Consider the following 12651-nt stretch of genomic DNA (forward strand, 5'->3'; position numbering starts at 1 on the left):
CTATTCTCAAGAGCATGAGGAGGAATTGCATGCATCCATCTATAAGACTATATCTTCTAACGCCAACAAAATAGGTCGTCTGATAATCAAAGATTTAATAGTGCGCTTATCCCTCCAGAAAATAAAACCTTCCATTGCATCGCTTGTGTCATTCCGAAGGATCCCATTGTGACCCATAACAAGGGCCACTTGGTGCTTGGGCGAGAGCTTGTTCCAGTCAACACCCTAAAGCCAAATTTACTTCGCCACCTCTCTGCAACAAAGCATTAAGATCATTTTTAAAGAAAACTAATAAAGTGCATGTCAGGATAGCTAGTACTAATTCCAAAACTCCCAACCTATCACTTTTGAAGAGTAGGAAAAACGGTCCACTCTTGAAAACCATGGTGAACGGTCAGATCCGAGACCGCCCCAATGCCGCCAAAGACGCCGACATCTCCAAACCAAAACTCTGAAACTCCTATGTCTACAAACCCCAAAACGCCAAGCATTTCAAGCCTCCGAAGCGTTCATTGATCAGAGAACCTACCCGAAGCACGTGAACCTTGTTGCAATCACGTCACCTTCAATAGGATTCCTCTCCCGCTGCTCATGCCGGTCGTACCACCCCTACCGACGGACTCAAGGCTGCCGCCACAGTAGGCCCTTCCTCATTCGTTTAAAAAAAAGGACCAAAACGTCCTACCGTCCAAGAACGTAGGAGTGCTATGAAAGCCAACCCGAGGTGGCGAGCCCCGAACCCAGGTGATGTTGTCCAAAGGAAGTGAAACTCACTCCAGAGGCCAAGATAAATCAGGCCAATCCACTGTAGTAGCACCAGAATGTGTTTCCATTAGTTTCTTGATCTGCTGGGGAACGAGTCGCCTTGAACCACAACTTGCGCCACTTCTGGAATCCATAAATATAAGCAATCTATAGCTCGCTCTGGATTGTGGTGAGCTGTTCAAAGTACACGGATAACAGTCCCCTCGTCCCAATTTCCTCCGCCCGTATCCATTATTTGCTGAATAGTTTGCTCAAGACTATTAGTAGAAAAGTGAAATTTCCAGGATGCAAACTCTCGTCTCTGAAACCTTTAGAGGACTGTCATGATGGTTTGATGTTTTTTTTTAACGTGCCAAAGAGTAAACGGAAACATGATAAAGACTCAGAGGCATTTATTGGTGTACCAACTAAGAGCAGAACAGAGGATGCGCATAGTTTATCACTCACCTCAGAAACGGATACCGAAAACAGAGAGTAAACAGCAAAAACAAAGCATGGAGAGTGAAGATAAAATAACATAACAAATGGTTGAACGAAGCCATGTTTCATACTTTAATCGACGTGCTTAAACAGGTGAGCGGAATCCAAACACATTTTTAAATAGAGATGAAAGCATGATAGGCCATCTCACGGGGAACTCGAAATAGAGCCGAAGAAATAAGGCCAAACCAGTCATGAAATACATTAAAAAAAAAAACTCGGATTCCACCGATATACACAACATATGATGTCCGCAATCAAGCATCAACATGAACTCGGAAATAGCAGGAGGTGAGACAAAACAATCTAAAGTAGAGAAATATCAAGCATGCCTCAATCATACTTGGACGAAAACGATGAACTCCTCATCTGTTTCTTCTTGCTCCCAAACTCTCCAAAACCTCACTTGCCTCAAGCTCTCTCAAATTTTTTTTCCCCAGAAACCCTTCATTCCACTCATCTCTACCTTAACTGCTCTCGTTCCATCCATCATCTCTTGCTCAGAGATGTCTTTCTCTCAACCACCACTATGGCAAGTTGGTGGTGGTTGCACACGTCCATGCAGCTTGCTTCCTCTAGAAAGAGGTCCCCCGCTTCAAAAATGAAAAAAAAAGTCAACTCCCCCCCTCCCCCTCCCCCCGGGTCGTGTCCACAAAGGGTCTACAATACGTTTTTCAAATAATTATATATTTTTTATTTTTAAATATTATACATATTTATATAATTAACATAAAACCGTTTTTAATTATCAAACGTGTTTTTTGTGTTTTTTGTTATAAAAAAAAAGTCTATCTTTTACCATTACCAAGAACTTATTTCAGTTGCATATTATAGAAATTTGAACAATTGTTTCAAATATAGTATCAGAAAGTACTACTCGTGGAACCTCAATATCTACTAACTTATTAGTTAAATGACAATTGGCACATAAGTTTCCCAAATAGGGCTCGAATTATTTTTTTTTCCCTTTTTGTTTTCCTTTCTTCTCATCTTTGAGCACGTGGGTGCTCATTTTAACGCCCAAATACACAGATTCTACACGATAATACGAATGATGAAAAGCCTACTTCTCACTTTTCAACCAAAGAAGTCCACCATCAAGGAATAGCTTGAAAATGAGGGATTATGCCCAATCTGATGATATTATTACTATCCCAGTGGGAAAGAGGTGGGTGGATTTTGCAGGAACAACTTGGAGTGCCATCTGTAGTGAAAAGTGAAAACCAATGGCTGATGAAAAGAGTCTTCCAACAGGTTAGAGAGGGGCCCCTCAATTCAAAACATGGAGATTGTCTTTGTCCATCTTAAATGACACTATTCTTGAGTTCTGTTCGTCTTTACAGGGAAATTATGTTTTTTTACCAATAACTGATAGCATGATGGGAAGTACAGCTTCATACAATTCTCAATCTCTTTCAGGTAAAGCACACCAATGAACCAGACTCAGGTGAGCTGGTTTCAGGCAGAGATGCAGCAATTCAATGCATGAACTCAATCCACCAAGCTGAATACATAACAAGTTTATTTCAATTAATACACACTATTACATAATCCCACAATATCATATACCAAATTAGTATACACTACCATATTAGATACTCTGGCTCATCTTTATCACAGAAACTCCAAACACCAGGAAAGTTTTCAGCTTAAAATCCTTCTAAAGAGAATGTGAGCACCATACTGAGGCTGCAGGGTGATAAACAGCATTGGGGCATGAACATATGTTGATGATAACTCGAAAGAATAATGTTGGATGATCATAGAGAGGGCAATTTTTGCCTCAACCACTGCAAGAGTTTGACCTACACAGATCCTGGGGCCCAACCCAAAGGGGAAAAACGAGGCTAGATGCTTCCGAGGTTCCTTAAATCTCAGTGGATTGAAATCATTAGCATCTTCACCCCATATTTTAGGGTCGTGATGACAGCAGTCATGGCCAATAACAGTTGCGTGTTTGAAGGAATATCAAGACTCCCTAGCTTGACATTTTTCGATACTTTCCTTGTCATCGCCACAACAGGGGGGTAGAGTCGAAGTGTTTCATTGAGTATCATGCTTACCTGTAAACAATAGTATAAAGTGTATATTTATCATAGTAATGTAGAAAGCTAGGTCCTGCCACATATATTGAAAATGACTGAAAAAATTTCATGAATCCTGTCAACTACTTGAAATTTTTTATGCGGAGTTTTGGTGAGCTTACAATTTTAAGGTCGTTTAAATTCTCTGCTGCAGAAGGCGCATTGTGTCCATAGATGCGAACCACTTCTTCCCGTGCTTTGTCTTGCCATTCTTGATGAAAAGCTAGAAGAAGAAGGGCCCAAGTCAAAAGATTAGCAGTCGTTTCCTTTCCTGCAAAGTAGAATGTCTTGCATTCGCCTATAACATCCTCCACTCCAAACATCTCTTCTCCTCCCTGCTGATTCTTGTTGGCAGACATTAATAGACTAATTAAATTTTCTGAATTTTCCTTTGCTTTGCTATTAGTCTCAATTAACATCCGAATGGACTTTTGAGTTTCCTCCTCAAGTCTCCATCTTTCTCTGTTCTTCTTAGTGGGCAAAAATCTGTATATAATTTGGTTTTACAAAAACTTGTCATCTTCTTGTTATGTCATGCTCTAGACCAACTCTCCAATGAAGCGTTGAAAAAGATAAGCAGAGACATTGATAATTATAACAACCTTCCTTTTCTCCCCATATACTTTACCTCTGTACCAAAGCCCTCTAAGTTTGTCATGCAATTAGACTAATAAGGTTAAAGCATGAGAGTTTGTTGAAGATAAGCATCACCTGAAGCCGGGAATATAAACACTTCTTAAAGCCAGGGAGACAAGGTGCATCTGCTGTTCTTGTAATTCAAAAATGCGCTTCCCCTCTTCAAAGCTGCTTCCAAAAGCAGTTCTTGATATGATATCTGCTGTGAGGTTATGCAGTTCTTTGTGCGCATCAATCTCCAACTCCTCCCTCCCTCCTCTTTCTTCCTCCCACTTCTCCATCATCTTTGTAACACTAGCCACAATTTCTGGAATCCACCCCTGTCAATACAATTTTGGCATTGTCCCAGAGTGGGTCCACATCATTCCATGACAGCTTATGGATTCATTTATCGCCTATTGCATCCCACTAGTCTATTATACATATTTTTTTTGTTAAGCAACTTAATTATTAGGAACAGCTACGATAAAATATGCAGAAAGCAGAAAAAAAAGGCGGGCAATAATGGAACATCCGTTGGATTCTTCCACCAATATGGTAAACACATGCTCTTCATTCTATAGATAATTAAACCGCCCCCATTAAAATATGAAAATGAGCATAAAACAAATCATTCTTCATTGACTTAAAGGAAACTTCCCCTAGGCGGAAAGTTTTCCATTTTATTTTTCCTTGGGAAGAGCAATATTTGAAGCTGGTAATTTAATCTTAATTTCTGGTCCGGATAGAGAAGACTGAAGAGAAGAGAAGACAGAAATCACCTTAACCCTCTCCATGTTGAAGACCTGGTTACTGATTCTTCTGTGAAGAGCCCACTTCTCACCCTCCAACACAGCGAGTCCATCTCCAAGCAGCAGCTTAGACAAAGGGTTCAACCCAACCTTGCCATAGCAGCCACTTGTATTCATAAGAACCTCCTTAATCAACTCCGGGTCCGCTATACTCAACCTGGGAAATGGTCCGAACCACCACACGAAAGTCTTCCCATAATCAGATGACCACCGGTGGTGATGTGGAGCTACACGATGAAGTATATCATGCCCAAAAGAAATAGATTTTGACTGCACCTCCGCGTACATACGGTGGATCTCAGCTGTGTTCCCGAATATGGGACTGTAGGCGGGGCCGCTTACGCCTTGTTTGTTGAAGTGGCGATGGATCCTCCATGGCACCCAGATGATTTTGTGTATAAATTTCAGTATCAAGATGACAGGAATGAACAATCCAACGGCAAGGAGATGCATGGTGGTGGTGGATGAAAGAAAGGGAAGAGAGAGATGGAGTTTTGGGGAAAAGTGTAGTGGATTTTAATTGGAGAGGCTGGACTACATGCCCATGATGGGAGAGCAAAGTCAGAGAGGGGAGTGGGGCCCAACTTAGAAAATAAAAGAGTGGGTGAGAGAGCAGATGTGCCATTGTTATCCGGAGGGCTTTTTTTTTAACTTTTGCAGCAATTTTAAAAAATAATTATTAAAAAAATGTAAGTTGAAAAAAATATTCATAAATCTACTATTCCACAAATTTTAAAATCATGATACATTTTAAAAAAAATTAAATTTAGGCTAAAGGTGTCTCTTCAAGAGACATCTTCTATGATTACAGAAAATTGGATTTATATTAAAGGTATCTCTTGAGAAAATGTTTTTCACAATTCCATAAAATTCAATATATATTAAAGGTGTCTTTTCAATTTGATAAATTTGAATGTCTCATGAATTTGATTTTAAAGCTAAAAATGTCTATTGAAAAGATACATTTTATAATTCGAAAAAATTTTAATTTATACAAAAGGTGTCACTTGAAGAAACATTTTCCATAATTCCACAAATTTTAATATATATACTAAAAGTGTCTCTTCAAGAGACACCTTCTACAATTTCAGAAAATTGGATTTATATTAAAGGTGTCTCTTGAAAAGACACTTACCACAATTCCACAAAATTCAATATGTATTAAAAATTGTGAAAATGATTTTAAAGCTAAAGATGTCTCTTGAAGAGACACCTTTAACATAAATTCGAAAATTTTCACTGTGTATGAAAATTGTTTAGTATAAACCCAATTTTTTTTAAAATTATGAAAGGTGTCTCTTCAAGAGACCCTTTTAGTATAATTCCATTTTTTGGGAATTGTGGAAGTGTCTCTTCAAAATTCGATGGATTTCTAAAAGCAATATTTATTCCTACATGGTGATCTGAAATTAAGCATATCCATTCTCTTTGAGTGACGTGACGCCTTAATGCAATAAGAAACTAAGACTAACTATCATGTGATTCTTCCTTAACAATTGCAAACACAAGGAGGAATATATGACCATTTGCATCAATTGAAGTAGAAATTAAAAGCTTCCCCATGTATTTTCCATATAGGAATGTACCATCAATTTGTATAATTGGTCTACAATGCTTGAACTCTTCAACGCTTGGCCCAAATGTCCAAAAAACACGCATAAACCGCACGTTCCCAAAAATCCCTCCTAAAGGTATTGTCTTCCAAACAATCTTTGTTCCAGGATTAGTTAGCTGAAGGGTGTTCATCCACTTCGGCAATGCTTGATAAGATTCATCCCAATCACCAAAAACTCTAAGCATTGCTTTTCTCTTAGTTTCCCAAATTCTCCTATAATGGACATTATATCCAAATTTATCCTTCACCATCTGATGAAATGTAGCAATAAAGGTAGTGTGATCCATTTGAACTACATTTTGGATCTCTTTTGCAATCAATGTAGAGTCCAATTGAGAGTGGTCTTGTGATAATTTAGGATAAATACAAGTACCTGTGTACTTGGTTATTTCAAACATTCCATGACTTTTACGACGACATGCACGAAGCCTCCAATTACATCATTCCCGCCACTTCTTACATCTCACTGCCCACAATTGTGGTTCTGATTCACAAATTAAACAACCAAATGTTGATTTCGACATATTGCATAACGTTTTATAGCATATTGCAAGTCTTCTTTACTCTCAAATCTCAATCCTTTAAACAACTCATTGGATTCATTCCACAATCCGGTACGTGATGTGAAAGGCTCAACAGTCATGTTATTTATTGCATCCCAACTCAATTGTTTGAACATTGGGGAAGGCATAATATGTTCACCATCATCTAAAGAAGCCTTATTTGTTGGAGGTTTTTCATCATAATTCATTTCATTAATCTCGTCCTTATCATAAAATTCCACATCATTATTTTCATTTGTAAATGGGATGTCAACATAGTTGTTTGTTGCTATCATAGCTAACTAAGTTACTACTGCCAAATTCCCCCTCATTTCATCATTGTGTGCTAAATTCTCCTCTATTTCATCTGTGTGCACTGCCAAATTCCCCTTTGCTGGTATTTCCACATAATGACCCATAATTTCTTGATCAAATGATGGACTTAACCCATATGAATGATCCATTGGACGTGTTTGCAAATACATTTCAATAGCATTCGATGGTGGGATTTTACATAACCTTTAATTTTATCTTTTAGAGCCTCAATCTCTCTCTTTCTTTCTCTCAAGTTTTGTTGCACTCTATATAAGCACCAAGATCCAAGAAAGAGTGATTGAGTGGATCCAACACAAAGAGTGTGAAACTTGATTTAGGAACATTTAGATTAAAGACAAAAAAATTTAGCCTTAGATTTTTTTTTTCTGCAATTAGATCTAATCATATGCCTATGACCAGGAGTATCTCAATACTCTTAAGGCTTGTGGAAAGTCCCTTAAAACAAAGAATTCAAATTTAAATACTAAAATAATGTTTTTAAAACCTGACTCATTATTAAATAAAAAAAGTCACTGGTTAATGGATCAATAGTCGAACCAATAGTTAAACCACAGTCAAATCGATGAGGTCATAAATAAATAATTTGTATATTATTAAAATTTAAAATGGTTATAAAAATTTAAAATAGTATGCATAATAGATTAAAAATCACTAAATATTTATTTTTTTATCTTTGACATTATCATTAAATCATGCATAAGTATAAATTTATTAGTATTTTAAATTTTAATAAATGAAATATATATAATATTTAAATGTGAATACAATGAAAATGGAAGAAAATTTAATTATTTAATATTAATTATATACTTTATATATATTTTTAATTTTATAATTAAAAAAAATATTATTTGATTCATAATTCGTTTTGAAAATAATTATATTTTACTTTTTGTTTGCAACATTGAACAATTAAACATCAACAAGTCTGAGTAGTGCCCATGCCTTGTTTTGACAAATCCTAAGATGTGTTTTGTTTAATGGAATTTCTTAAACTCATATTATCCATCCCATATTTTATAATCCTCATTCATCTAAGCTAAGTTGAGATACATGGTGGCCCAAGGAAGCCCACCATAGGGTTGGGCTCATCGGATTAGTGGTCCAACCATTGATTTATCTAGTTTGATTAAAACTTTGGTTTTAGAATTCTTGATTTGGTAGAACTTTTATTTTGATTGAAGTAAAAAACATATCAACGCTCAATTTATCCCTCCTTTTGAATGTTTACCTTAAGTTGGTTTCAAAAGTTTTGATTTAGTGGAACTTTTATTTTGATTAGAAGAAAGAGTGAATGTAGGCCGAATTGCATAATATCACCATAAAATCCTGAGTTTCTATTCTTCTATTTCTACTCTATTTATTTATATGCAATTGTTATTCATTATTTTTATTATACTTTTTAGTCTTCAACTCTTATATTAATTATAGTTAATAATAATATAATTTTCAAAAATATATTAACGGTCAATTTATCCTCCTTTTGAATGTTTACTATAAGTTGGTATTGCTAGAATCTTAAAATGCAAATACGATTCTTTTTTTTTTTTTTTTAATAATGTGAAAAAGAGATGAAACTCTTTAAATAAAACTACATACACTAAATCTTGCTAGGCGAGTCTTATTATCTCATAAGAAGACATCGACTAAACCTATCTACCACCTTGGTTACCTTATCAATTTCATGTTCTTAAATTTTAAGATTTCTAAACCCAATGAAAAAAAGTCACAAAAAAAAAAAAAAAAACCATTTTGAGAAAATCACAAGTAAAATAGAGCAAAACGTACTTCAATCCATATATAAGCGTACATAACTATTACATAATTTGAAAATATAAAAGATAGGTAGTAACATATCATTAATTTGCTTTGTCATCCATCATCAACTGGATACAAGCTTACAACATTAGGAACGATAGTACAATATTGTTGTCACAAACATCATAGAGAAAAGAAAAGAACCTTTGACTTCAAATCCTTGTAAAGAGGATGTGGGCACCGTACTGGGGCTGCAGGGTAAAGGTTTGCGTTGGGGCATGAACATATGTTGGAGATAAGACAAAGGAATATTGTTGGATGATCATGGCTAGGACAATTTTCACCTCAACCATCGCAAAATTTTGACCTATGCATATCCTGGGGCCTAACCCAAATGGGAAAAATGAGCCTAATTGCTTCCGAGGCTCCTTAAATCTGAAGGGGTTGAATTCATTAGCATTTTCACCCCATATTTGAGTGTCATGATGAACAGCGGTCATGGCCAAAGAGATCTGTGTGCCTGCAGGAACACCTAACCTTCCTAACTTCACATTTTTTGTCGGTACCCTTGACATGGTTTGGACAGGGGGATAGAGTCGAAGTGTTTCATTGATTATCATGCCCACCTGTAAATAATAATGTAAATTATGCATCTTACTAGTGGCATGGTGGTAAAAGAACATAATTATTTAAGCAAACTTACAGTCTTGAGCTTGCTTAAATTGTCTGCAGAGGAAGACATGGTGTGGCCATAGACTTGGACCACTTCTTCTCGTGCCTTGGTTTGCCATTCTTGATGCATTGCTAAAAGGACAAGTGCCCAAGTCAAAAGATTACCAGTTGTTTCCTTTCCTGCAAAGTAGAAGGTCTTGCATTCGTCTATAACTTCTTGCACGGTTAATCTCTCTTCTTCACCATGCTGATTCTTGTAGGCAGACAACAGTAGACTGACTAGATTTTTAGAATTCTCTTTCGTTTTGTTGTTATTGTCTATCAGCCTTTGTATTGATTCTTCAATTTCCTTCTCTATTCTCCACCTTTCTCTATTCTTTTTAGTGGGCAAATATCTGTAGTGTATATAATTTAATTTTTAAAACACAAGGAATTACAAAAGAAAGCGTGCATGGAATGGGAGACAATACAACTTTCCAATCCATGTTCTTGTCAAGATCTTCAATGGAACACCATCTATCATGTTTTATCTTCAATGGAACACCATCTATCATGTTTTGCTCCAACGGAGGAATAAAAAAGGATGGGTTGAGAGAAGAAAACAATCATCATGATAAATTTTTTCTTCCCAATTACTTTATCCTAACACAGATACATAATCCAATCTCAAATAATATATATATATATATATATATACCATATTATTATTCTAAAGGCACATAAAAATGATATTGGACCTAATATCCACAAAAGATATAAAATTTAGCTCGAAGGTTAACAAACATTTATAATTGGGTTAAATGATATGATTTTCTTATAACGCCAAAAATACCCAAAGGACATTGGAAATAGTATAAAATAAATTTATATTATATGATTATATTGTACATCTACAGTGTACCCTACTTATTTTTATTTATTTATTTTCTTTAGGTTTTTAAATATTTTTTAAAAAATAATAAAAATAAATAAATTAAACTCACATGCAAAGTAAAATCTTGATTTAAAATTTTGATTTCAATATATAACTTTAAATTTAAAGTTTAAAATTATTTTTTAAATGATTTCAACATCATTTTTTATTTCATATAATAACAATATATATCATATTAAAATTATAAAATATATGCAAAAAATCTTTATAAAAACAATTATTGCTCTCTTTCAAATATATGAAAATTACATTTTTAAAATATTATTATTAATATTAAATTTTAATGAAAGTTTTATTAATTACTTTCAATAACATTACTAAAATGCTATATTATTAATAGTAAAATAAAAAATAAAACTAAAAATAAATTTAAATAATAGAAAATATTTGTTTTTACTTAAAATTTAACTTATTCAATTATAAAATATAAAAATTAAATTAAATTAGAAAAATTTAAAAGATATAACTAAAAGTATATAAATATGTCTATTGTGTTTTCTTTTTTCAATTTTTTATTAACAAAAGGAGAAATGAAAAAAATATTAAAACATATTTAGAAAAGAAATGGAGATGAAAATGGGTTAAAGGAGTGAGAATAAAGAAAAATGGGAAAGAATATATAAAAGTTGAAGAATTAAAGAATTAAAAGATGAGAATGTTCACTTTTCCTTGATCTCCTTCGTATTTTCATATTTCACGTACTTGGCATCAATTATGCTAAATATGTCAACCTTAATTCATCATTAGCTTTAACTACCCTAAATCATAATTGTCCAAATTAGAATAATAAGGTCAAGGCATACGAGATTTGACCTGAAGCCAGGAATGTAGATACTTCTCAAAGCCTGGACGACGAGGTGGGTTTGCTGTTCTTGTAGTTCAAAAATGCATTTTCCCTCCTGGAAACTGCTCCCAAAAGCCGTTCTAGATATAATGTCTGCAGAAAGATTTTGCAGCTCTCTATGCACTTCCCTTTCCAATTCATCCCTCCCCCTTCTTGCTTCCTCCCACTCTTCCAACATCTTACTAGTACTTGCCACAATTTCCGGCACCCACCCCTATCAAAACAAATACAGAATACTAGTACGTACACCATCAATTTGTGGTAATGGGTTCATAAAATAAGTGAACCTTGATTAGTCTAAGCTGATATTTTGAAGTTCCTTTTAAATGGCTATCTAGTCAGGGCTTTTTACCTTTTCTCTAAAAAGACATGCTGAAATTATTAGGACCTATTTTGAAAAGTTCTCAAATATATTTGAAAAACAATTCAAGAATTATCTGAGTAACTTTTGTAATTGGATTTTCATCAGATAATCGTCAAACACATTACTTGTCTTGATATCAACCAAAATTAAACTACATATTGCTTGCTGAATATGTTGAGAATGAGGGAAAAGAGAGATTTGTATAACCTTAACTGTCTCCGTATTGAAAGCCTGATTCGTGATTCTTCTATGAAGAGCCCACTTCTCACCGTTCAACGCAACAAGTCCACCTGCAAACAGCAGCTTAGACAGGGGGTTAAACCTAGCCTTATCATAGGACACACCTGCTTTGAGGAAAACCTCCTTAATCGACTCCGGATCTGCTAGAGCCAGCCTGGGCTTTGTCCCTAACCACCAAATAAACGTCTTCCCGTAAGCGCCTGACCACCTGGAGTAGTGCGGAAGCACTCGGTGAAGTATGTCATGCTGCAATCCACTCATTGATTTCGACTGAGCCTCCGCGTACATACGCTGGAACTCGCCCACGTTTCCTGAAATGGGTCGGTACCCTGGGCCGCCGATGCCCTGAGTCTTGAAGTATTGTTGGATCCTCCATGGAACCCAGATGATTGAGTGTACGAATTTGAATACCAGTATCACAGCACTGAAGAATAGGGCAAGCAGTAGAAGATGCATGGTGGTGGATCACAGAGACGGATAGATAGGGTTGCGGTGATCGATGGACTTTGCCGACACTGCTAAAGAAAGTGGATGTGAAAAAGGAGAGTAGTCATAGATGAGCAGGGCCTAATTCTGGATGTAGGATCTAT

General features: G+C 35.4%; 1 protein-coding gene and 1 pseudogene across 1 annotated transcript; both read right to left on the reverse strand.

The window, feature by feature from the left end:
* Nucleotides 1-2642: 2642 nt before the first annotated feature.
* LOC117906694 lies at nt 2643-5281 on the reverse strand (annotated as a pseudogene).
* A 3736-nt stretch (nt 5282-9017) lies between these two features.
* LOC117906279 (cytochrome P450 734A1-like) lies at nt 9018-12651 on the reverse strand. Its single transcript, XM_034819258.1, has 4 exons — nt 12029-12651; nt 11427-11671; nt 9711-10074; nt 9018-9633 (listed from the first exon to the last, which is right to left on the reverse strand). Exons 1-4 carry the CDS (start codon nt 12515-12517, stop codon nt 9220-9222), a joined length of 1512 nt encoding a protein of 503 aa, XP_034675149.1. The 5' UTR covers nt 12518-12651; the 3' UTR covers nt 9018-9219.

The sequence above is a fragment of the Vitis riparia genome, chromosome 18, assembly GCF_004353265.1.
Source record: "Vitis riparia cultivar Riparia Gloire de Montpellier isolate 1030 chromosome 18, EGFV_Vit.rip_1.0, whole genome shotgun sequence".
Classification (NCBI taxonomy): domain Eukaryota; kingdom Viridiplantae; phylum Streptophyta; class Magnoliopsida; order Vitales; family Vitaceae; genus Vitis; species Vitis riparia.